Source organism: Anoplophora glabripennis, unplaced genomic scaffold (genome assembly GCF_000390285.2).
Source record: "Anoplophora glabripennis isolate ALB-LARVAE unplaced genomic scaffold, Agla_2.0 scaffold603, whole genome shotgun sequence".
Classification (NCBI taxonomy): domain Eukaryota; kingdom Metazoa; phylum Arthropoda; class Insecta; order Coleoptera; family Cerambycidae; genus Anoplophora; species Anoplophora glabripennis.
This window is the reverse complement of record NW_019416685.1, coordinates 252,621-278,218: the sequence shown is the minus strand read 5'-3', so window position 1 is coordinate 278,218 and position 25,598 is coordinate 252,621. Positions and strand designations below refer to the sequence as shown.

The 25,598-nt window shown below is 31.8% G+C and overlaps 2 protein-coding genes across 2 annotated transcripts in view; both read left to right on the top strand.

Moving 5' to 3' along the window:
* Positions 1-14,484, top strand: part of LOC108910028 (myb-like protein X) — a 46,190-nt gene extending 31,706 nt beyond the window's left edge. Inside the window, exons 3-4 of the mRNA XM_023455235.1 lie at positions 4,270-4,646; positions 14,266-14,484. Coding sequence (XP_023311003.1) covers positions 4,270-4,646; positions 14,266-14,484 — 596 coding nt within the window. The remainder of the gene's footprint in view (positions 1-4,269; positions 4,647-14,265) is intronic.
* A 9,699-nt stretch (positions 14,485-24,183) lies between these two features.
* LOC108910027 (glycine-rich cell wall structural protein 1.0-like) lies at positions 24,184-24,831 on the top strand. Its single transcript, XM_018714519.1, has one exon. The coding sequence runs from the start codon at positions 24,184-24,186 to the stop codon at positions 24,829-24,831; it is 648 nt and encodes a 215-aa protein (XP_018570035.1).
* The last annotated feature ends 767 nt before the right edge of the window (positions 24,832-25,598 follow it).

Sequence of the window (25,598 nt, the reverse complement as noted above, 5' to 3'; positions counted from 1 at the left end):
GCTGAACGCTTTCCAAAATGTGTTTCACAATTCCCCACATTAATAACTGACGAAACTTTAGACTGAGTCGGACTTTTGATCTATATAAATACGTATTTTGTGGAATTAAAAAGGCATGAAAACAAAATAATGTTAAAAAGTTTGGGTGTATTGTTTGAATACAGCTTAATAAAGTTGAAACACGTAATTTTCAACCACTTTTCCTCTTTAAAATTACATATTTTTACATCTCTGGCTTTATTAAAACATCAATTATACGTTCATTAAATAAAGAGTTTATTCAATTAATTTTTTAATTCGTTCTCAGGCTGCGAAATATCTAATAAACGAGAAAATAAACTAAAACTGTGCTACAAATAAATAGCTCCAGGCAATATCCTAAATAAAGTTAATTTCAATTTGTCTGTAATAAAACTTTTCAAGTCACTTTCATAGAGTAATAACTTTGTTACCAAGACCTTTTTGCTTCTACCCGATTTAGTTGTGAGGGAACGGCATTCGATATTGTCCTCAATTTTTCATAATTATCAGTAGTGTACTACAGTTTGATTTGTTCCATCTGTTATACCTTAATTTTAACCATTAATTTACAGCATTATTGGTATTGAGAACAGTAGTAAGTAGGAAAATTTGACTGTCATATTTTATTATATTATTTACTTAATCACCAATAATTTCACTGATTAGACCAACCCATCGAATTAATAAAATTTATTAGCCTAATTAATTTAATTTACCTTCTTTATAAATATATTTTGTCAAGTCCTTCAGTGACGAATTTATGATTTCCTTTTCAACAGAAGTTCTTTATTCATTAAATTCTAGCCACTTTTTTATTAGAGCCAATTAAATATATCCATTTCGTATAATTCTTACAGATAAGCAGCCTTGGCATTTTTTCGTTTTTTTCTTCCACTATAAAATGTACAATTCCAATGCTACATGGCTTTCTAAGAATATAATAACACCAGTTTGCCCTTAACCCTTAAATAACGATGCTACAGACACCGATGTATATATCCATGATGGGTCCCTCGAGAATCCCGCGTAATTAATTAGTTTGGGTATTGTGTTAGACTTAGATTTAAAAAATGTTACTTAAAATATTCATATTCATATAGAAAAAATATTGACCAATGAAAGAAGAAACTGCTAGAATTTGAAGAATAAAAATATGAAATTAGAATATATTTATGTATCTCAAAAAAATCATTCAAATAATTTGTCCATTAGCTAGATCAGAGCTAATCGCAACAGAAATGAACGACGTTTTTCCAACCAGGAATCTCGTTATTTTACACAACAAAACTATTCAAAACACAAAATTATATTTAATCTGCATGGCCAAGCTGTTCTTCTGCTGCATGAATATTTTCTGATTAGTTTGTCTGAACTATTGACTCCTTTATTCTTATTAGAATCTAAAATCACAAATGGTTTATGTTGTTTGTATGGACAAACTACACAATTGTTAAATCTTTTGTAAAGGCAAACATGGATGATAGTGTAGACCTAGGAAAAATTGTTAGTTGAGGTGGTGTATCTGGTTTATTTTTACGAACCGTATCAAATAGGACAAAAAAAATTCTGTAATAATAATTCCTCGCCAACATTTGATACAACTCGAAAACTTTATTGCATTCTGAATCACCACCAAAAGGTTTGCCAGTATAGACTTGAAGGTTGCATATATGTAACATTTTAAGAACAGCTACTATCCAAATTTAAATGTTGTATATGTTTATATTTTGCCAGGGTTCGATTTTATACAGGGTGTTTCTAAAATAGGGTTCCAAACTTCTGCTGCGTTTATAACTCATTAAAATAAGTGAAAAAGTTTCTATTAACATGTGCCCTAAAACGCACCCTTAGAAAGTTATATGCCCTTAAAAGGGCTCAAACAAAACTGTTTTTTTTTTTCTGTTATTGACAAAACGGTCGCAAATAAATAGAAACAAATGTATGCGTCTTACATAACTTTTTACGTTAAATAACATGGGCTACTCCGTTTTCCGATATGTAAATCATATGCGTCCCATTTAGGTTGGTGAAGGGGGTTTTCGCCCCGTAATTTTTTTTATTTCAATTTTTTTACAATTTTCTCTACAGATTTATAAAATCTTAACAATTTTACGTAAAAATATTATCTTTGTCCAACCTGTTTCGAGGTAACAGGGCAGTAAAAAATTATCTACGTATGGAGGTATCAACAGTCCACACTTCTCGGGTAGATTCCTTCCTACATCTTAGTGCACCAGCTTTTATAATGATTCCTATGAAACTATCTAATTCAGCTTTATCAGGTATATCTATTTGTTGGATTCTTTTCATTCCAGGCTTCTAAATAATTGTAAGCTTCTTGGTTAATACAATGACATAAATAATATATTTCATTTCCACAGTAAAAAATAAATTAAAACATTTACTGGAATATTTGCTGTACTAAATGGGATTCACATTTATATTTTTTGGCTTCTTGCTTCTGGAAAATGACTGACTAATTCATTCTAAACCGGATTTTTAACTATGTTTTGGACCACTAGAGTGCTGTTTAATAATTCCAGCTTATGGGGTTATTCAACAAACTGTTCTTCGTTCTGAATGTCGATATGTTGTCTTCTGTTCCAGAAATATTTTCTGTGATAAAACCAAGATGTCCCTCATTATCTGAGGTTTCATAGTTTCATACACAATTTTAGTAACCGAATTGTCTAAATCTGTATTTGCAGCTATATCTTGAAGTTCCTTTTATGTTAATAGTCTAGTTTTGTTCCAATGATTTAACTTTTCCACAATTGAAGCCAATGACTACTCCATTCTGTCGTAAAGTTTTTTTTTCAATTGTAGTAGTACATAATGTATTAAATAATAAATTTGCCATTTATTTTTTGTCAACTACAGGGTAATTGCCAACATTAATTTCTTTTATTTCAGAAAATGAAGCTTTTCCATTTATAAATATGTTGACTGTATTTTTTATTTTGAATTATTTTTGTTCTGTAGTATTCGGTTTTAAATTATTTTTTTTTTAATTAAATAGGTACATTCTCTATTTGTCTAAAATTTGTTGTATATTATCTGGATTCAATAATGTTTTTTCATTGAGTTTTTGTTCTGTGGACTCTAATTTCATCAGTCTGTTTGCAATCCACAGATTTCGTTTTTTCTGAAAAAAACTTGTTAATTTTGTAGATGATTCATACAACTCATTCCAAATAGTATATCTGAACTTATCAACCACTTTGTTTCATCTATTGTATAGGTAACTTAATAATTTTAGATGTTATATTTGAAGAAGATGAAATATCCATATTAACAATCACGAGGAAATGGTCAGTCACATCTATTTTAACAATAGTCAAAGATTTACAGTTATTCTTTACACAACCTGTATAAAAAACATGCTCTTTTATACCCTAATTATAGAAATTTATTAATGATAACAGTACTATGATAATATATTATGACATCCATTAGAATAGTCAAATAAGTACAGAATTAATGTCAGTATTAATGCCTGCCACAAAAAAAAATAACTATTTTCATTTACAGAAATTATGTTATTTAGCAAGTCACTTTTTAATTGTATATTAAAATGGAAGAAGATGATTTGCTGACACTGCTTGAAAAAATCCCCATTTGACAGATTTGATAAATCAAAGATGTTGTTTATGAACGATAATTCTCAAGACTATTTCAGTCACTCAATTCATTCATTTTAAGACCATTTTAGTTTGTTCCGGCACTATTTGGATATCGCATATCCAAATCGTTGAATATAGCTAATAGAGGAACCGTGGCTTATAGGATGACCAGCTTAAACTCTCTTGATTTATTTTCCTTAAACAATTGGTTTCCACAGCCCTAATTAAAAATTTTTGGAAATAAGTTTATATAGAAGATCCCCTTCTATATCTACTTATTAAAGAAATGCCCCTTACCTTTACGCAATATTAAATGAACACCCTGTATATAATGTTTTAAGTTGAGATTCTCTATTAGTCAACAGTAGATAATTGCTAAAAATAACTTCCACATAACAATTTAATTATAGTCAAGATGGTCTAGGATTGATTTATATTTTCATTGTTGACTGCTTGCCATTCGGACAGTGACAGTTGAAATACTTATGAATTTTCATAAATTTTTGTGGCGCCAATTTTAAAACATGGTCTGCAAACGATTACTACAGCCGAAGCCGCTGGAGATTCACCCTTTGGGGCTTCTATTAATTCTGCTTGGTTGTACGCTGACTGTCATATTGCACAGCAAAGCCTTTGATGAAGCCGCCAAGCAAGCTGCTGCAGCGCCACCACCAGGAGAAGCGCCAGCATCAGAAGGTGGGACGGCGTCAGGAGAAGGGCCAGCACCAGAACCAGAGGAAGGAGCAGGAGCAACGCCATCATCAGAACCAGGGGCAGAACCCGGAGCAGCGCCAGCACCAGAACCAGCAGAAGAACCAGGAGCAGCGCCAGCACCAGAACCAGCAGCAGAACCAGCACCAGAAACAGCACAATCAGAAGGAGAAGCGCCTCCAGCGGAATAAGTTTATTAATATTTTTTTACCTAAATGGTCAGATACTCTTGAAATTGATCACTTTTCAGTATATGTTTCCAGTGACTTAGATTCAAATATGATACATTATGTAAGCATTAATTACGCAAACTGAAACAAGAGAACTTAATTTAAATTTTATTGTAGCTAATTCATATTTATTTGTACATTACTTAAAATAATTTAATATATTGGAATTGAAAATGCCAATGAGTTTTTCATTATGGAGCTAATTGGAAAACAAAATTGACTACAAGTAATGGATGTATACGAGGTAAGATATAATAAGCAAAAAATTTTAAGCACAGCAAACAAAGCAATTAACCGAATATATGTCATTACAAAAGTACTCCCAGCATTCAAATATTTTCTTTACTTACTTAAATGTGTTAAGATAATTTACTAATTAAGATATTTCAATAAAATTTGATATGGACTTATTTTTTACCTAAAACATTGAGGTCGATTCAACCGACGCAGTCATTTGCTTTTTCACATTTTTCTTGTCGATAGAGAAATGTGAGTATACGTAGTTGATTTTCGACACTTTTTTTGCTGTAAATAAGATATAGGTACTTGATTCATATCACTAAAATACAGTTTCTGAAAAAAAATATATACTGCAGCTATCTGTTATGGACTGTTGAGAATTTGAAGATGTTCCAGTTTAATTACACCTCACATAATTTTTAAGGAAATGTTACCTGGTATACATCATACGCGTTGTAATATACACGTTATACAGGGTGGTCCGAATTTTATGCAGGAAACTTCGAGGGCAGATAGATCTCTTTAAAATAATAGGTGTTTGCCTTATAAACATAGGTCTGGAACGGCCTCATTTTAGAGATACAGGGCATTGGAGTTGTTAAAAAAAATTAATTTTTTGTTTATATCTCCGGAATCTATTAACCGATTTCAATAAAATTTGGTACAGATAACGTATGACAGTAGGCCTTGGATTCCTTAAAATATGAGCTCTAAAGGTTCAACCATTGGTGTACAACTGGACAGGTGTCGTTGTCTTTTTATATATATAATAAATAATAGGCAAACACCTATTATTTTAAAGAGATCTATCTACCCTCGAAGTTTCCTGCATAAATTTCGGACCACCCTGTATACAGTAATTTGGCCCATATTTGAAAATGATGTGTAATATATATTTTGTATATCATACAGGGTGATTTCACTTTAAAAACAGAAACTGCAGGACTAGATTCATTACCAAAAATAAGTAGAGTTTGCTCTATAAATGTTTTTTTCTGCGCGGTATTCGAAATCCAGGGTGTTAAAGTTTACAAAAAATATATTTTTTTTCTGCCATATCTTCATAATGCTCCAACGGAATTGAATGAAATTTACTTAATTAGACCTTTTATTGAATATAATATTAACCCTGTGGATTTAACTAGTGGCGTGCTACTGGAGGTGCCGCCATTTTTGCCTACAAAAAAATACGCCACTGGCGTTTTTTTGTAGCAATAATGTTACATTCAGGTACAGTTACGTTAAATGAATGAAAAATGTTTCTTGTTGTTTTTTAATAGTACCAACGGTTTATGAGATATTTGGGCTTGTTTCTACGTTTTATTGAATTTTCCTAATAAATTAATTTGTTTATTTGATGAAAACCTCCTGATTTTTACCAGTAACGTGCTACTAAAGCGTCCGCCAACTTTTCCCAAGAAAAGAATACGCCACTGGCGATTTTTTGTAGAATTTTTATTTCTGGAAAAAATATCAAACTAAATAACAAAATAACATTAACGAATTAATTAACTATTCATTAACAATTTATTTCTAACTATTTAGTAGGTAGACAACAAAGGGTAGTACTTAAAAACGATATTTCGAATCATATTAATACTAATTGTGGAGTGCCTCAAGGATCTGTATTGGGACCTACGTTGTTCTCATTGTATACATCCTCGTTCCCTAATTTTCTAAAGCACTGTAAAATTCAAATGTATGCAGATGATACTCAACTATTCTATTCGTTTCATCGTAATGATATTCAAAACAGCTGTATTATAATTAATAGTGAACTCGAAACACTTCGTCGAATTTCACTGGAGCACTTTGCGTTTAAACCCCACAAAATGTGTTACTATGCTTTTTGCTAGTCGGGTGAAATATGCTCACCTATTACCCGAGGTTAATATAACTGTTGATAATGTTCAGTTAGAAGTTAAAAATGAAGTTAAAGTTTTGGGTCTTATTATTGATAGCGACCTTAGATTCAATAAACATATATCAAACTGTGTAAAAAAATCCATTATTACTTTAAAAATATTATACAAATCCAGACATATCTTAAGTGAAAAACTAAAAATTTTACTTTGCCAGTCTTTGGTTTTATCTGTGTTTAATTACGGTGATACTGTTTATGGTCCATGTTTAGCTCAGGCGACATCTCAACGAATCCAGAAAATTCAAAATTACTGCCTTAGGTTTATATGTGATATTAGAAAGAGAAATCGAGTAAGACAATGAATACAAAATGGTTGGATATGAATAACACTCGTCTACATCACAGTGCTACTCTCTTTATGACTAGGTATCATTTTAAATAAATCCCCCCAATATTTGTACACTAAAATCAGATTCCGAACTCACGTTCATAATTTAAACACCAGATTTAAAGGTAATTTAACCCCCCCTTCACATAAAACTGCAACATTTGAAAGATCGTTTAGTTGTAATATGCCAAATTTACAATGCCCTACAGTTACCTCTCAAATCGCTGTCTGTTAGTTGTTTCAAAAAAAAAATATATATAAAGCCTTTCTTTTTAATTCTCAATAACCAGTACCTAATTACACTCATATAATTGTTTCGCTTGCATATCTACTTTGTCTGATATCGTATTATTTTTCTTTTTACTGTATACGTGTATGTATGTATTTAATGTTTTAAGTGTTTAAAGAGTGACTTAAATGCCGTGGCGCATCTAGCATGGGTTAAGTGGAAGAACAGTGTGTTGCCCATTGGACGACACAGCTGAACTTCGCCCTTTCATATATTTGTATTTAGTACATGTGTCTCTTTTTTATGCAATATATGAATAATAGTATATTATTCAACGAGCGTATAATGATGGGTATTATTCACGAGGTGAAGTTTACGGCCACGAGCCGCAGGCGAGTGGCCTAAATCACCGAGTGAATAATACCCATTATACGGGAGTAGAATACTATACTTTATCCACGACTACTAAATATTTTTGTTGAAGTTTTTTTTGAAATGTTTCGAAAAACATGGTATGTTAAGAAACAGATATACGACTCGCACAAATGAAGTCGCTGATGGCTCAGTGTAGATGCTCTTTCCCTTCCAACCGCGGGGCCCGGGTTCGAATCCGGTCTAGGAAAATTCACTTTTTTTTTATATGTACAGCACTGAATTGAAAATATTTAGTGGTTTACACGATAAAATTTTAAAGACGGATTGTTTGTAGCAGAACAATATAATATTATAGCTAAATTAAGGAAGCATCTGACAGTAGTGATTAATGACTCATTAATCACTGCCGTGATTAATGGGTATTATTAAGGTCGAGCAAACAGACGTATAATGGGTACATTATACAATAGTCGTGGATAAAGAATATTATTATTATTATTGTTATTAAATATTGTTCAACAACAATTGTTCAAAATGAAATCCTTCCGCATAGATACACTTTTGACATATTCTAATCAGGCTATTTATTTATAGAGGAAACTTATCATGGCATGATTTTCCCTGAGGAGATTACAATTTTCCTCTATTCTTTGCCACAATTAGTTTCATGTTCATAAGCTCAAGATGGACTGCAGCTTCAGAAATAAATAAACAAAGCTAATAATAATAATACTAAAACGAGATCATCGTAAAGCTTACTAGCTGATAATGCAGACAAAAGAATCAATTTTTGCAGATGAATTTTAAATTTTAAACAAATATAAGTATGTTCTTCAATATAATTATTATTATTATTATGAAAAAACGAATGTATTTCGATCTGGTTTCGTTCGTGGATAACTTATTCAAGTTATATTTTTTATTTTTTTATTTTTTCAGATTACTTAAATTTAGACTGAAAAATATTAAAAACTGATGCCTTTCATTTTGATTTTATACCTTTATATACATAATATATCTTTACGTTTCACATCAGGCAAGGTAGAATGTCATAAATCGAATAAGTAAAGAAAAACCAGAGAAAGTTTGGAATTGGATTTACATACTTTGAATAGAAATTGCCAAAAACAAAAAAATATTATATATCAGACATATATTTAGAAACAGGTTTTACGCTTCTATAATAAGAAACTGTTTTTATGAGCTAATGAATTTTCCTTTTAAAATCAAATCATGGATTGCTGCTATATTAGAATATTCCGCAACTAAGTAATCACAAAATATGTACTTTGCGAATTATTTAGTTTATGATAATAGCTATTCTTACAACGGACGTCACAATATATAGAGTGGTTTATTCCGCTAAATTATTGCTTTCAACTCATCATAATTTGTTTATTTTCATTAATATTTCGCTGCTCATACCGTTAATTTCTTTTTCTATCTACTCATACAAAATATCCAATTAACAATAAAAGTCAATTTGTTGTTGAAATTAACACGTACGAAAACTTCTAAGTTTAGTGAACATATTTCTATGTCTTTACATTTTTAAACAAAAATGTACAGTAGAAATCCCATACGAGCATATTCCATATTCATGGTTTCATTTCTGAATATTAACTCCCCTTAATTATCGACGAGTAGTAAAAAAAAATCCCATTGGAGTTGCTTAATTCATAATGTACCTTTTGCGAAAGAAATTTATGTGGAAAGATGTTCCCCTTCGATCTAAAATCCCTGTATATCACTATATAATTTGCGTTACAATCTGGGGTAGCGCATGTAAGTACAGCATTAATAAAGTTATAATTTTACAGCAAAGGATAATTCGTGTCATATTGAAGAAATTACCTATTAATAAACAAAAACATAAAGGGTCAAAAGAATTTCCGAAATTTTTCCTTGTTTTTGGACAGACTGTATTTAGGTGAAAAATGGTCGCATCGGGAATTAAAAAAGTTTTTTTGAGGTTTTAGGTTTTTATTTTTTGGTTCTTTGGTTGGAAGTTTTTTGGGGGTTCGGTTTTTCTTCCATTTTTAGGAATTGGGGGGTTAAAAATTTTTTGCAAGTTCACGGGCTTTGGAAAATTTTTTTTCGGTTAGGCCTTTTTTTGGGCGGTTGGTTTTTTTTTTTTGTTTCATTTTCTTTTTTTTTAAATTTCGATACGACCATTTTTCATCGAAATATTTTAATGAAANGTTATCATACAATTCTAAGAAATAGCGCGATAAAAAATGTTTGCAAAGTCAACGGACTTGGAAAAATTTTTTTCAGCTAAGCCATTGTATGGACAGATAGCTTGTTTATTCTGCTTCAATTTCCTTTTTTTTAAATTTCGATACGACCATTTTTCATCGAAATATTTTAATGAAAAAGGATCCTTTTGTCTTCAATCATCGATATCTCGGCGACAAATAGTCGTACAGAGAATTCAAGGGCAGTTTCGAAAACTGGAATAAATTTCCTATAACATGCTGTCACCACTTTTCGGACAATTTTTTTTTTCGTGTTTCACACGAATTTTAAGAAACAAGAAAAAAGGGGTAATTTATGGTTTTTTAGAAAATTGACGGCTAAATTAGAAATATTCACGAAATGACTAATGTTAAGCATGACTTTTACAGCTCGATATACCCAGATGAACCCTGTGAAGTTTCATCTCGATCTAGCTAACCGTTTCTTTGTTTCAAACAGTCAAACGTTTTTTGAGCTTAAACACTTCATAATCATTATTAAAATGGAAAAAATATTTTTTTGAGGTTTTCTCAGCCGCAAATAACGTTTAAATTGATGAAAAAAAAAAATTCGAAAAATTTTCGGAAAAAATTTCCGAAATTTTTCTTTGTTTCTTTGGGGAACCTTCCGGACATTGAAGAAAACAAAATCCAATAGTTTCCAACACGATTCGGCTTTTACATCATATGCTTCTGTTCATCAACTTTTAATTAAATTAAAATTAAAGGTGATGACCCAAACCAGATTTCGACCCCGATTCATACCGGTTTTTGAGACAAATTTCTAATTAATTTTTGTGCAGACTGTAATCACTTATAAACCCTTTTTCTCAAAACTACCCTTTTTCTTCTTAGAAAATTTTTTTTTTAAATGTGAGAAAACCTCAAACAATTTTTTTTCCATTTTAATCATGATTATGAAGTGTTTAAGTTCAAAAAACATGTCCCTTTAATTTTTTTCAAAACTTTGACTGTTTGAAACAAAGAAACGGTTCGCTAGATCGAGATGAAACTTCACAGGGTTCTTCTGGGTAAGTATATCGAACTGTAAAAGTCATGCTTAATATTAGTCATTTCGTGAATATTTCTAATTTAGCCGTCAATATTCCAAAAAACCATAAATTACCCCTTTTTTCCTGTTTTTTTAAATTCACGTAAAAGGTGAAAAAGATAAAAAACAATTGGAAAATTTTTTCGTCGCGCTATTAAAATTGTTTGATAACTGTAGCTCCTAGAACAGAAAGATGTAAAAACTAGAATCTTACGAGTTTCAAAATGCTTTTTCTTTAATTCCCGATACGACCATTTTTCACCTAAATACAGTCTGTCAAAAATCACGGAAAAATTTCAGAAATGCTATTGATTTTATTTTTTTGCATTAGTTTACTTTAATTTTTTTTTGGTCTTCACTTTTTCACATTTTTTTTATATATTGTTAATTAGACTGTTCTACTTTAAATTTTTGTTTATTTAGTGTATACCTATTTCAATTTCAATTTCAATTTCTTTATTTCCATTGTATTGGAATTGTTAATAAAAGTGTAAAAGCTACATAAACTTCGTAAATACTAAACACACAAAATAATACNTTTGACGTTTTGAAACAAAGAAACGGTTCGCTAGATCGAGATGAAACTTCACAGGGTTCTTCTGGGTAAGTATATCGAACTGTAAAAGTCATGCTTAATATTAGTCATTTCGTGAATATTTCTAATTTAGCCGTCAATATTCCAAAAAACCATAAATTACCCCTTTTTTCCTGTTTTTTTAAATTCACGTAAAAGGTGAAAAAGATAAAAAACAATTGGAAAATTTTTTCGTCGCGCTATTAAAATTGTTTGATAACTGTAGCTCCTAGAACAGAAAGATGTAAAAACTAGAATCTTACGAGTTTCAAAATGCTTTTTCTTTAATTCCCGATACGACCATTTTTCACCTAAATACAGTCTGTCAAAAATCACGGAAAAATTTCAGAAATGCTATTGATTTTATTTTTTTGCATTAGTTTACTTTAATTTTTTTTTGGTCTTCACTTTTTCACATTTTTTTTATATATTGTTAATTAGACTGTTCTACTTTAAATTTTTGTTTATTTAGTGTATACCTATTTCAATTTCAATTTCAATTTCTTTATTTCCATTGTATTGGAATTGTTAATAAAAGTGTAAAAGCTACATAAACTTCGTAAATACTAAACACACAAAATAATACTTTAACAAACAACAAATTATTATACATCAAAGTAATCATAAAATCCTTTGTATACTAAATGCAGCTTTAAGCGCTTTTTAACCAGTCCAGTCGATGAGCAACTTTTTAATTCAGAAGGTAACTTATTGTAAATTTTTAGACCCAAGTAATTGCGTGATCTGCTGGCAACATTTAACCTACAAAAAGGCATGTAAAAATTATTTTTTTGTCTTGTATTTATAGAGTGAATATTATCATGTTTTATAAATTTGTCCTGATTATTATGTATATACAAATAAAGCTCATATATTAAGAGAATAGCATTGTTAAAATTTGGTGTTTTATAAATAAATCCCTACAGCTAACAAAAGATGGCATATGAAACATTACTCTCAATATTTTTTTTTGTGTGACAAAAACATTACCTGACATTGAAGACTGCCCTCAAAAACATATTCCATATCACAATCGGCATTCAACTTCAGCGAAATATATAATTATTATCTGATTAATGTTTAAAGCTGTTCTAAACTGATAAAGTACATAATTTAATTTCGTAATTATATGCTCACAATGAGACTTCCACGTTAAACATTCGTCAATATAAAGTCCTAAAAATTGAACACTTTCTGTACCTCTTGTCATACGATTATGTGTCTATTAACATAGGTGTGTATAAAATACTTTTATACATTACAAAACTTATCCAATATCATTTGTTATCTAAAGGGACTAAATAAATTATTACCTATTATTATTATTCACAATAATAATAATGATTCAAAAGTCATCCTGTTTTCAATAATTATAATATAAATAATCACAGGCCAACAAGGAAAAAATTCCAGAGATCAGACACTACGTTTCCGAAGGCATTTGGCGCGCTGAATCCGAATCTAGCCTCAAAATTGATCCATCACCCTAGGTTTCCCAGATATTCTAACCTAAAAGTGCAAAAAACACGTATTTTTGTTATTTTCAAGGTTATGTAACTTGGCGAAAAAATTTTTCTCGAAACTGAATATATCATTGGAAACTACTATCTTTCCCCTTCAAAACGCATTTTTTTATTTGTAAAAAGCTTTATTTTTCGCGGAGATATCGTCGATTAAAGATGATCAGTATAGCTACCTTATTACCATGGCTCGAGCTATAACACAATATCACTAAGCGCTACGAGCCTTAGAGGGCTCGCAGCGCTTAGTGTTATTGGGTAATAGGGCTTGAAGTTAACCTTCCTGACGATTAGGGCTCACAGCGCTTAGTGTTGTGGGGTTATAGGGCTTGGGATTAACCTTCCAGACATATAGGGCTTGGGGTTAACCTTCCTGACGATTAGGGCTCGCAGCGCTTAGTGTTATTGGGTTATAGGGCTTGAAGTTAACCTTCCTGACGATGAGGGCTCGCTCCGCTTAGTGTTGTGGGGTTATAGGGCTTGGGGTTAACGTTCCTAACAATTAGGGCTAGCAGCGCTCAGTGTTATGGGGTTAGCCATGATGTAATAATATAGCCATACTGGTCATCTTAAATTGACGATATCTCCGCGAAAAATAGAGCTTTTTCCAAATAAAAAAATGCGTTTTGAAGGGGAAAGATAGTCGTTTCCAATGATGTTTTCAGTTTTAAGAAAAAAATTTTTTTCGCCAAGTTACATAACCTTGAATATAGCAAAAGTACGTGTTTTTTGCACTTTTAGGTTAGAATATCTCGGAAACCTAGGGTGATGAATCAATTCTGAGGCCAGATTCGGATTCAGTGCGCCAAATGCCTTCGGAAGCGTAGTGTCTGATCTCTGGAATTTTTTTTTTTTTAATTTTGTCGGCCTGTGAATTAAACGTTAAAATATGATTTTAGTGGACAGAACAATTACTTCCACGTGGCTTACGCATGCAAAAAATAAAGCATCTCTATGGCAAAGCTTCAGCAGATCTGTTTTGTGTTGACATAGTTACCTTTATTATTGTCAATTTCCTGTCATTTTGACAGAACTATTTTGTTGATTGTAAATTTCCGTAAAACCATTTTAAAACGCAAAAATGATTTGCAAGCTATTGCAACTAAAACCGATCGAAATTCATCAGTCAGATTTGATGCTTAGTGCTGTTGGTAGCATGCTGATTAACGTACTGCATAGCAGAGCTTTCAGTGTACGAAAAGGGGGCAAAGGAGGAAAAGGAGGAAAAGGAGGAAAAGGTGGAAAAGGAGGAGCTGGAGGAAAAGGAGGAAAAGGAGGAAAAGGAGGAAAAGGAGGAAAAGGAGGAAAGGGTGGCGATGGAGGTAAAGGAGGAAAAGGTGGAAAAGGGGGAGGAAGAGGACAAGATGGAGAAGATGGTAGCTAAAAATTTGTGGACATACAAGAAAGGAGAAGTGGCATAAGTGTTTAGAGTGTCCAGAATTATTCTTAACGGATGTGAAATACGTTTAAAAAACTTCACATAAAGGATTTTTCTTAATAAATAATGTTTTGTAATTTAATATATTGAAAGTATATTATTTATCGATTTTCGAAAGAAATTTTTTAATCTAATATTACAAGTTTATTAAAAATATTATGCCACAGACCGAAATGAGGTAAGTATTTGTCATTTCATAACAAAAGTTATTGATTTATTCTGTAATATAAAAATACTGAAAAATCACCAGTAACAGAACAGAACAGAACAGAACAGAAGACATATACGACATATTTCCAATACATGGTTAACCTTTTCTCTGATCCAATTCTAATTAAGTAACCTTCCACTCCCAATTGGTATTTTCTTCAATACAACATATCATTCCTTGAACTAAGAAGCGGAATGAATATAGCAAAACAGTTTTAGATGAACTAGTAAAATTACAATATCGCCGTGTTTGTTTTATTTTCGTAATTATTTCAATAGTAATATCACAGACAAAATAGCTATCGCCACAGACCGCTACTGGAATAGGCCGGCACTTTTAAATTTCCGAATTGCCGGTAGAGTACACCACCAGCAGAATTTTAGGAAGAATCAAATGCAGCGGCCCGCATACCTACCCGTATCCTAGCAACATATAAACAAGACTTTGGTAATGTTGCCAGGCGTACTTACGGATTTCTTTTGTACACTTTATTATCAATATGTGTTTTTTGCGTTACTGTATTTACTTAAATGTATGATGTAGGTATTGATAGAAATGTTTTTAAAGAATCAACGAATATCTATGTAGTTTCATATGATATTCTGCAGCGGTGTTACAATTAAGTTATTTAATCATAATTTCGTTAATTAGCTACCTACTATTTTCATTTGTTGGTATTGAAATACTGCAGAAAATATATTTCCAAACCAACAAAATTCGTAATAATAATGACGATAAATTTATTTAATATACAAGGTGGTTGTATTTTGACATCCACTTACAGGTTTAAAAATTAAAGATAGAAAGAAACTTTAAATACAAATGTACGACTTTTCCTTTATTTCATTTGACATCAAAATTTGCTGGCATAAAATATGTTTTAATTCAAATTCAAAATTATCAAGCATTTCGTCCTGTATTCTTCTTTCAATACTAGGAAATTTTCAGGTAAAAAAAATATGTCTAAAGGACTGACAATGAGATCGGGGCTGTTTTCTGGCCACCTAAGTTTCTAATAATATTTTTTAGTGTTCGTTGACGGGATTCTTCCCCCAAAGTAAATTTGCCAATATTCCTGAAGAACTTTTGCACATTATCGTTATTTGAATAATACAGTTAATCATGTTTTATTTTTCGTCATCACAATAACCCATTGTAATTTTTTTAATTTTTTAAATTGAAATGGGTTATTCTAATAATGATAAATCCCATGTATTTTTAAAAGAAGGTTCATTTCTGTCGTTTTTGTCTAATTGTGTGCGAGGGAGATAGAGTTATAGTGTGCGATAGAGATAGAGTGACTCTGTCCTCATAGAGATAGAGTGACTCTGTCCTCATAGAGAGCTTATCTCTCTCTCTTTCTCTCTTTCTGCTGCCTTCAGGAGTCTCCCCAGCAATTTCAGGACACCTAGAGAGGGAGCGTGGGGTAGGGTGCGTGACCTTTTTAGCCTTCGTTCGATAAAAGAAGATCGATATCTAGATGTCACACAGTATAAGAAAAAAAAAACGCTCTTTGCTCGTAACTCGGAAATGGCTGGAAATATAAACAAATTTCCCCTTGGTTCTGAGTAGAGCACTCGGTGGGTGACGCAGAGCGGGGTGTCACAATATATGAAAGAAAAAAAAACAGTATTTGCTTAGACTCAGTATTAAAAAATCTGCCATGGTGAACCCTTGAAAAACGTCAAAACCCGCATGTCAAAAAAAAAATCGGGAGCAATGGTATGTGATACCATAGGACAAAAAAGTGTTCATAACTCGGAAACGGTGCGTTGAATCGAAAAAATAATTGAAAAATGTCAACCCCTCCCTCCCGGGTTTTGAATGTTCCTTCTGGGTTGAATGCAAAAGGACCGAAGTCCGTATGTCGAAATTAAATTTTGGAAACAAGGGTATGTCGTGTTATAGTAAAAAGGCCGTATAACTCGGAAACGGTGCGTTAAATCGAAAAAATAATTGAAAAATTCTCCCCACATCTTTGGTTCTGTGTGTCAGTTCTGCGTTGAATGGAAAAGGTCCGAAGTCCGTATGTGGAAAATAAATTTCGGAAAGAAGAGTTTGTGAGGTGATACAGTAAAAAAGGCCTTATAATTCGGAAACGGTGCGTTGAATTGAAAAATAATTAAAAAAATCTCCCCACTACTCTGGTTCTGATTGTCCGTTCTGCGTTGAATGGAAACGGTCCGAAGTCAGTATGTCGAAAAACAAAACAGTTAGTCAAAAATTGCAACAGCAGTAGCGAACGCATTATCTTATCTCTGTATTGATTGATGATTTGTTGTTTTTTTTTAAATAAATTTCGTATTCAACTACTTGAGGTTCCAGCAATTTTACATTGTGTTAATTTTTTTGAACACCTTGTGTCACAAATATGAGCACTACCAATGACATCCATGATATGCAACACTTGTGTCAATAATTATTTTACCTATCTAAAGAAATCAACAATAAGAGGCAGTACCCATCTAAGGATACACAACCTGTATAATGCAATTTTTTTAAACATAGGTGTTAATATCGTACCATATTGGAAGTCGACGCACAAATCTAAAAACATTAATTTCGAGTTTTTGAATTTTCCCATTCCAAGGTGATATAAAACAAATAATTAATTAGGTAAATTCATAGTTTTAATTTTAACTTGATTTATTTTATTTAACATTTAAGGCAAATGTGATTTCCAAACACAAGATAATTTCCTTATCTATTTAATTACATAATTGAAAGCATTAAATTTATTTAGCAGTTATTATTTGGCAACAAAGCCACCACTGGAACTGCCGCCTATTACTAAGTAGAAGAGTTACCACGCTAAATTTTATAGCTGGAAGACGGCTAAGGAGAGCCTGCTTCCATTTCGGGTTACCAATTTCCAGCATTTAAGTGGCAGTCTGTAGCGATACGCTATATTGTCTGTGGTAATATTATAATATTGTAATACTGACAGGAATCATTGTGCCAATATTATTGAGTATATTACAATTTATAACCAGTGATTGTTATTATTAGTTATACCTACAGTGACTCTATACAAGACAGTGGCGACAATAGAGTGTATCATTTTTAATTGGTCCACGTGATTTTAGCTGCCATGTTGCATCCAGTGTCAAATTCATCTGTGAAATGTCATGGTGTCAGGAGCATTCTTATGATGTTATTCAATATTTGTATTGTTTTATTTTAATTTTGGTGATTACTAGTGAAACTATTGGGTATTCTGTGCTAAGGGATAGTTATAATGTCTGCAGAAGCTTCATGAGGACGATGACCGTGAATTTCTTTCAGGCTTTTTGGACACCATAACAAAAAATATAAGACCTACTTATAAGGAAGTTAAGGTTCCTGCTAACATAGAAGAACTAAAATTTAATCTTAGTTNATTTATTTTATTTAACATTTAAGGCAAATGTGATTTCCAAACACAAGATAATTTCCTTATCTATTTAATTACATAATTGAAAGCATTAAATTTATTTAGCAGTTATTATTTGGCAACAAAGCCACCGCTGGAACTGCCGCCTATTACTAAGTAGAAGAGTTACCACGCTAAATTTTATAGCTGGAAGCCGGCTAAGGAGAGCCTGCTTCCATTTCGGGTTGCCATTTTCCAGCATTTAAGTAGCAGTCTGTAGCGATACGCTATATTGTCTGTGGTATTATTATAATATTGTAATACTGACAGGAATCATTGTGCCAATATTATTGAGTATATTACAATTTATAACCAGTGATTGTTATTATTAGTTATACCTACAGTGACTCTATACAAGACAGTGGCGACAATAGAGTGTATCATTTTTAATTGGTCCACGTGATTTTAGCTGCCATGTTGCATCCAGTGTCAAATTCATCTGTGAAATGTCATGGTGTCAGGAGCGTTCTTATGGTGTTATTCAATATTTGTATTGTTTTATTTTAATTTTGGTGATTACTAGTGAAACTATTGGGTATTCTGTGCTAAGGGATAGTTATAATGTCTGCAGAAGCTTCATGAGGACGATGACCGTGAATTTCTTTCAGGCTTTTTGGACACCATAACAAAAAATATAAGACCTACTTATAAGGAAGTTAAGGTTCCTGCTAACATAGAAGAACTAAAATTTAATCTTAGTTTTAGTGAATTAAATTATCTTTATAATGTGTGCGGATATATTGCCCAAAGTATCGTTAAAACGTCAAAAACTTGTACAAACTGTCTGCATGCTGTTGGTTCTAAAACGCCGATCTATAAAACATGTTCAAAATTTAGCGTACTTAAGAGATTTAGAGAACATTCAGTCTTTTTTGCAATGAAGCGGTATTTTGTTTCTTCTTGCAGATGGAAAGTACTTTTACAACATTTTTTGCGATTGAATCTTGACAAAACATAAATTTAAAAGAGTTTTTCTTAAAAGAAATGTCTGGTTTAAATTTAGATCTACCAAATTGTCATCAGATCAAAAATAAAATTGTTAAAAGATTTATTATGTTCCGATTAAAAATAGCTTCCAAAAAATGTCAAAAAGCATGCAAAAAGCTTGCAAGTAAAAGTGTTGCTGGACATTTATTGTAACAAATACTATCACTAGTATTAAGTATTCGTTTTTCTAATGTAAACCCAATAAATTTCATTGTGTAATGTAGGTATGCTTAAATTTACTTGCCTAGAAAATATAAACCAATAGTTGTTATTATTATATATTTATCCTTCCCTATTGCGCAAGTAGATTCTATATTCATTCATTATTTAAAATCACTTTCCAAGGGAGTTATTTGCCTAAAACTGTGCGTAAAATTTAAAAGAAAAATACTTTTGTACTTAATTTATTTTTTATAAAAGTTACTTTCAATTTGACATTGGATGCAACATGGCGGATGGGCGGGGTTTAGTCGCTATTGTCGCCACTGTCTTGCATATAGCCACTGTAGTTATACCTACATGAATCTTATTAGCCAATGATGACTATTATAACACCGGCACACAAAAAAAAAACTCAATTGCGAAGAAGATGTAGACCCGGTAGTGCTACTCATTTTGATGTCAGTAATCTATAAAACATACTCTTAGTCAAAGTTTGGGTTCTAATATTTAGGGTTGGTCATTTTAATTAATAGAATATCCAGCACAGAAAAAAGTCCAAACCCAAAGATCTGACATAACATTTCCGGTGTATTTTGACCAGCTAAGATACCGTAGTCAGAATTTTGTAAAAATCTATATATATTTAGTGTTCTGTCAAAAATGCTGTTGTCTGATTGGTCCTTGTATTACTGGTGATACCGGATTGGTAAAAGCTAAAACGCTTCTAGCTTCTGCCGTACCAACCGCAGTAACGGCATTACTATGAAGTTTATCTGAATGTCCCTATTACAATGCATCTTAAGAACTTTTCTACAGTACCAGTGCAACCGCACTAATCCTATGTGAATGAAGCTTAATTGTGTTCCTGTTGCTGATTTTGAAGAAGCTCAAGAAGCAAGTTTCCATTTATTGCCAGGGAAATCCAGAGGACATTATGAAAAAGTGTTCACCTATTTTAACGAATGGAGGGAAGAACTGAGAGTAATGACAATAAATGAAGAAGTCATGCTATCGTATTTTTTAAATTTGAAGGGACAAAGTATTCGATGTTGAAGGCTACTATAAAGGTCTAAAAAAATATAGATATTGGAATATAATATAACAAGCTTAATGCATATTTGAAGAGTGAATCGAGAGGATACGAAGCAAAAAAAAATAGTTTTGGAAAGAGAACATATTGAAGATTTTTTTACTTCGGCTTCCGATAAAAAATATTTAATGATTAAGGTAATATCTCTTTACCTTGTACATGTTGTTAGGTATATCGTGAACTTTGCTGACACCAAGATGGGCATTTCAAGAAAATTTACAATAGGGTTGTTGACCAAATTTCAAAAAGTAGATAATATAATTTTACACGTACTAACTAGTATGTATACACAATTACAGATTGAGAAATGCGTCAGAACAGTTTTAAAATAATTATTTAAAACTGATTTTTTTATAACATTTCAAAACGGCTGTGACGTCATAAGGGGCAACTTGTAGTGAAATTATGTGGAAATGATTGCGTAAAGGAAAGAATTGAAAGAAGACGCTCTGTCAACACTGTCGGTAGTGTCAGTCTGTCAGTGACACTGTCGTATAAAATATTTTCAAGTCTATGGGTTATTTTCCTTAATCTTCAAATTCCTTTATTAAGTAAAGTTATTATTTAGTAATAACCATTTAATAGCTTCCCTTATAACTAAAACAGAATGTGTGAATCGCGATTTGAGGAAGCTACTTCGCAAATTTTACCGAAAATTGATATTTTTATGAACATGAATTGAATTTAAAAAAAAATGACGAGCGTTTTAATATTGGCGAAATCAGAGGTATAAAAGCAGTCAGATAAGGATCGACATATTTAATGAATGAATTTATTGTGTTTATTTATATAAAATACCTATTTATTTATGGAAATTTATAGTGCAGTTCGGGAGTCTAATGGAGATAATGCAATTGGTTACGTGGAATGTGGAACAAAACACCACTTAAATTTTGTAGAATCCATTACAATCAGGAAATTAATAGTAACTATCACAAATACTCTTAATTGATAGACTGCTGTCACTTGTGTCACTTTTATTTAAAATACAGGAAACAGGGCAGCAGGATTTGATGGACAATTTTGACATATTTTCTTCTTCTTCAAAATTATGCAATAGGATCGCTACTAGCTTCTTGTTCAATTGCCCCTTATGACTTCAGACTAGTTTATAAGTAACACAAAAATTCGTAAATGATTTCTACCACTAATTTGTCATATATTTAAAATTTGACCATACAGGCAGGTTCTTTTATATAAAATTTTTGAGTCAACAACAATTTGTATATGGTTTGCTTTTATAGTGGACAACCCTATTATAGAAGAAGGATTTTGTGACCAATTCGACTAACACAAGACAGATTCTTTTTATGATACATCAATAAAAAATGTACCTCTCAGCATGTTGGAATCAACACAATGGCGAAGGTACTCTCAANTTAAGAACTTTTCTACAGTACCAGTGCAACCGCACTAATCCTATGTGAATGAAGCTTAATTGTGTTCCTGTTGCTGATTTTGAAGAAGCTCAAGAAGCAAGTTTCCATTTATTGCCAGGGAAATCCAGAGGACATTATGAAAAAGTGTTCACCTAATTTAACGAATGGAGGGAAGAACTGAGAGTAATGACAATAAATGAAGAACTCATGCTATCGTATTTTTTAAATTTGAAGGGACAAAGTATTCGATGTTGAAGGCTACTATAAAGGTCTACAAAAATATAGATACTGGAATATAATATAACAAGCTTACTGCATATTTGAAGAGTGAATCGAGAGGATACGAAGCAAAAAAAAAAGTAGTTTTGGAAAGAGATCATATTGAAGAATTTTTTACTGCAGCTTCCGATAAGGAATATTTAATGATTAAGGTAATACTATCTCTTAATCTTGTACATGTTGTTAGGTATATCGTGAACTTTGCTGACACCAAGATGGGCATTTCAAGAAAACTTACAATAGGGTTGTTGACCAAATTTCAAAAAGTAGATAATATAATTTTACACGTACTAACTAGTGTCTATACACAATTAGAGATTGAGAAATGCGTCAGAACAGTTTTAAAATAATTATTTAAAACTGATTTTTTTATAACATTTCAAAACGGCTGTGATGTCATAAGGGGCACCTTGTAGTGAAATTATGTGTAAATGATTGCGTAAAGGAAAAAAATTGGAAGAAGACGCTCTGTCAACACTGTCAATAGTGTCAGTCTGTCAGTGACACTGTCGTATAAAATATTTTCAAGTCTATGGGTTATTTTCCTTAATCTTCAAATTCCTTTATTAAGTAAAATTATTATTTAGTAATAACCATTTAATAGCTTCCCTTATAATTAAAACAGAATGTGTGAATCGCGATTTGTGGAAGCTACTTCGCAAATTTTACCGAAAATTGATATTTTTATGATCATGAATTGAATTTTTAAAAAGAGACGAGCGTTTTAATATTGGCGAAATCAGAGGTATAAAAGCAGTCAGGTAAGGATCGACATATTTAATTAATGAATTTATTGTGTTTATTTATATAAAATACCTATTTATTTATGGAAATTTATAGTGTAGTTCGGGAGTCTAATGGAGATAATACAATTGGCTATGTGGAATGTGGAACAAAACACCACTTAAATTTTGTAGAATCCATTACAATCAGGAAATTAATAATAACTATCACAAATACTCTTAATTGATAGACTGCTGTCACTTGTGTCACTTTTGTTTAAAATACAGCAAACAGGGCAACAGGGTCTGATGGACAATTTTGACATATTTTCTTCTTCTTCAAAATTATACAATAGGATCGCTACTAGCTTCTTGTTCAAATGCGCCTTATGACTTCAGACTAGTTTATAAGTAACGCAAAAATTCGTAAATGATTTCTACCACTAATTTGTCATACATATATTTAAAATTTGACCATACAGGTAGGTTCTTTTATATAAAATTTTTGAGTCAACAACAATTTGTATATGGTTTGCTTTTATATTGGACAACCCTATTATAGAAGAAGGATTTTGCGTGAATGCTGTTGAAATATGCAGGAAATATTGCGCCCAATTCGACTAACACAAGACAGATTCTTTTTATGATACATCAATAAAAAATGTACCTCTCAGCATGTTGGAATCAACACAATGGCGAAGGTACTCTCAATAGCTGCTTCATTTCTGAATATCGCAAAACCAGAAGCATATAATACTGGCCAAATTTATTGGCCAATAAAGGTGCAACCATCAAAAGGCATGGCAACTTAATATTGCAAGGAAAATCCAAGGAAAATATAACTGTTCCTTACAAGAAGAGACAGACATCCCTAACATGTGCAAATTCTTCACAAACTTCGGCAGATGTTATACGTTCCGAAAATGATGGCAACAATGCTACAAGGGTTGTTATTAACGGAAAGGAAGTTAAATGTGATAAAACAAAAAATGAAATAATGTCTTATAAATGTAAATGTTAATGTTAATAAGTAAATAAATTAAATTTGATTTGTTATAGGTTTATTTTTTCATTATTCTACTAGTGAAATAGTTACTTTATGCCATTCGTGAATAAAGTATTACTTTAGATGGTTCATAGGTATGTGTGGATAAAAGTCCGATTATAAGGTGATTGTGGATAAATAAACTTATTTCAATTTTGCCACATAATTTTATATAAAAATGACAGTGACAAAAAATAGTCCGTCACTAACGTCAACTGATACATATAATTCATATTGAAAAACTTCAGTTGATGTCAAGTTGAATAGAGGTAGATAATTTTTATTGTAACCTTTTTGGGGTATATTAACAATATTAGAATTTAATGCAACCTTGAAACTATATATTTTTTTATTCGAGTCTGATGAATTTTTCGCTTGTTATAGTTAATTATATGATGCCTGACATACGGCATAACAAAGCCTTCACTACGGGCCATATAGACGATGGCAATAATGTGAAACAAGCGGAAGAGAAGAATGGGGAAAGAAGAAGAACAGTGGCGACAGGCAGTGGTGGTAAGGGTGGAGCAGGGGGAAGAGGTGGTGGCGGAGGTGGTGGAGGCGGTGGAGGTGGTGGAGGTGGTGGAGGCAGTAGGGGAGGGAAAGGAGGAGAAGGTGGAAAGGGGAGAGGTAAAGACGGTGAAGATGAAAAAGCGAGAGAAGGAAAAGATAATGAAGAGAAAGGAAGCGTAAGAGGAGAAAAAAGAGGAGAAGAAAGAAAATCTGGTGAAGATGGTAAGGATGGAGGAAGTGGAGGGGGTGGTAAGGGTGGTAGGGGCGGAGGGGGTAGAGGAGGGAAAGGAGGAGAAGGTGGAAAAAGAGGGGGAATTAAAGACGATGAAGAAGAGAAAGAGAGAGGAAAAGAAGAGGAAGACGATGACGAGGGGAAAGGGAAAAAAGGAGGTGGAGGTAAGGGTGGAGAAGGAGGAAAAGCAGGTGAAGATGGTAAAGATGGAGAAGGAAGTGGTGGTGGTAAAGGAGGTAAAGGAGGAGGAAAGACAGGAGCAAAAGGAGGACAAAGAAAATCAACAGAATCGACATAGAAGGAACAACAGATGTAAGAAGTAGTTTATGTTAGCTAAATAAATTCAATAATAGTAACTCATATAATTTACATAGAAATATGCATTATGTTATTTATTATTTCTATTAATTAACTAAATGCAAATATAGAGCATTCATATTAATGACGTTAATATAAATGATTTTCATCTGATAACTCGTATTTAGTGTTTTCATTGTAATGCATGGAAATTTGTAAATGATAATTAAAAAGAAACTAAATAGGTATAGCCAGTATTTCAATTACAAATGTTCTGACGTCATAACCTTCATAAAGAAATAAAAAATGCACATTTTATAACAAATCAAACGCTCTCAGCATATTAACAACAATTCTATTCACTTTTAAAGTAATAAATCCCATATATTTGCACCAATACTGTTCAACTACTTTGAAAAGATTATTACAGTAGAATATGCAGTAATTTTTCGAGTTAATGAAATTACAAAGAATGTTACAGAATATAAAAAATTATTTGTTGTTCTCATGATAATTTGAAAATAATCATATTTTTTAGTGCACAGTCTCAGTGAAACAAAACCGTTCAGTATCGAGACATAAAACCTCATTAATTTAAAACTAAATTTAGTTGTTCTGAATAGAAACTGGCTCGAGTCAAAATATTATCAAAAAGTTTCCGTAAAAGTACCCGAAACAACGTTGAAATATATTTTTAGAAATAAAATTTTGTGAAATTGTGATTTGAAAAAGCGATATATTTTTGAAATATCTGATTTCTCTAGAATA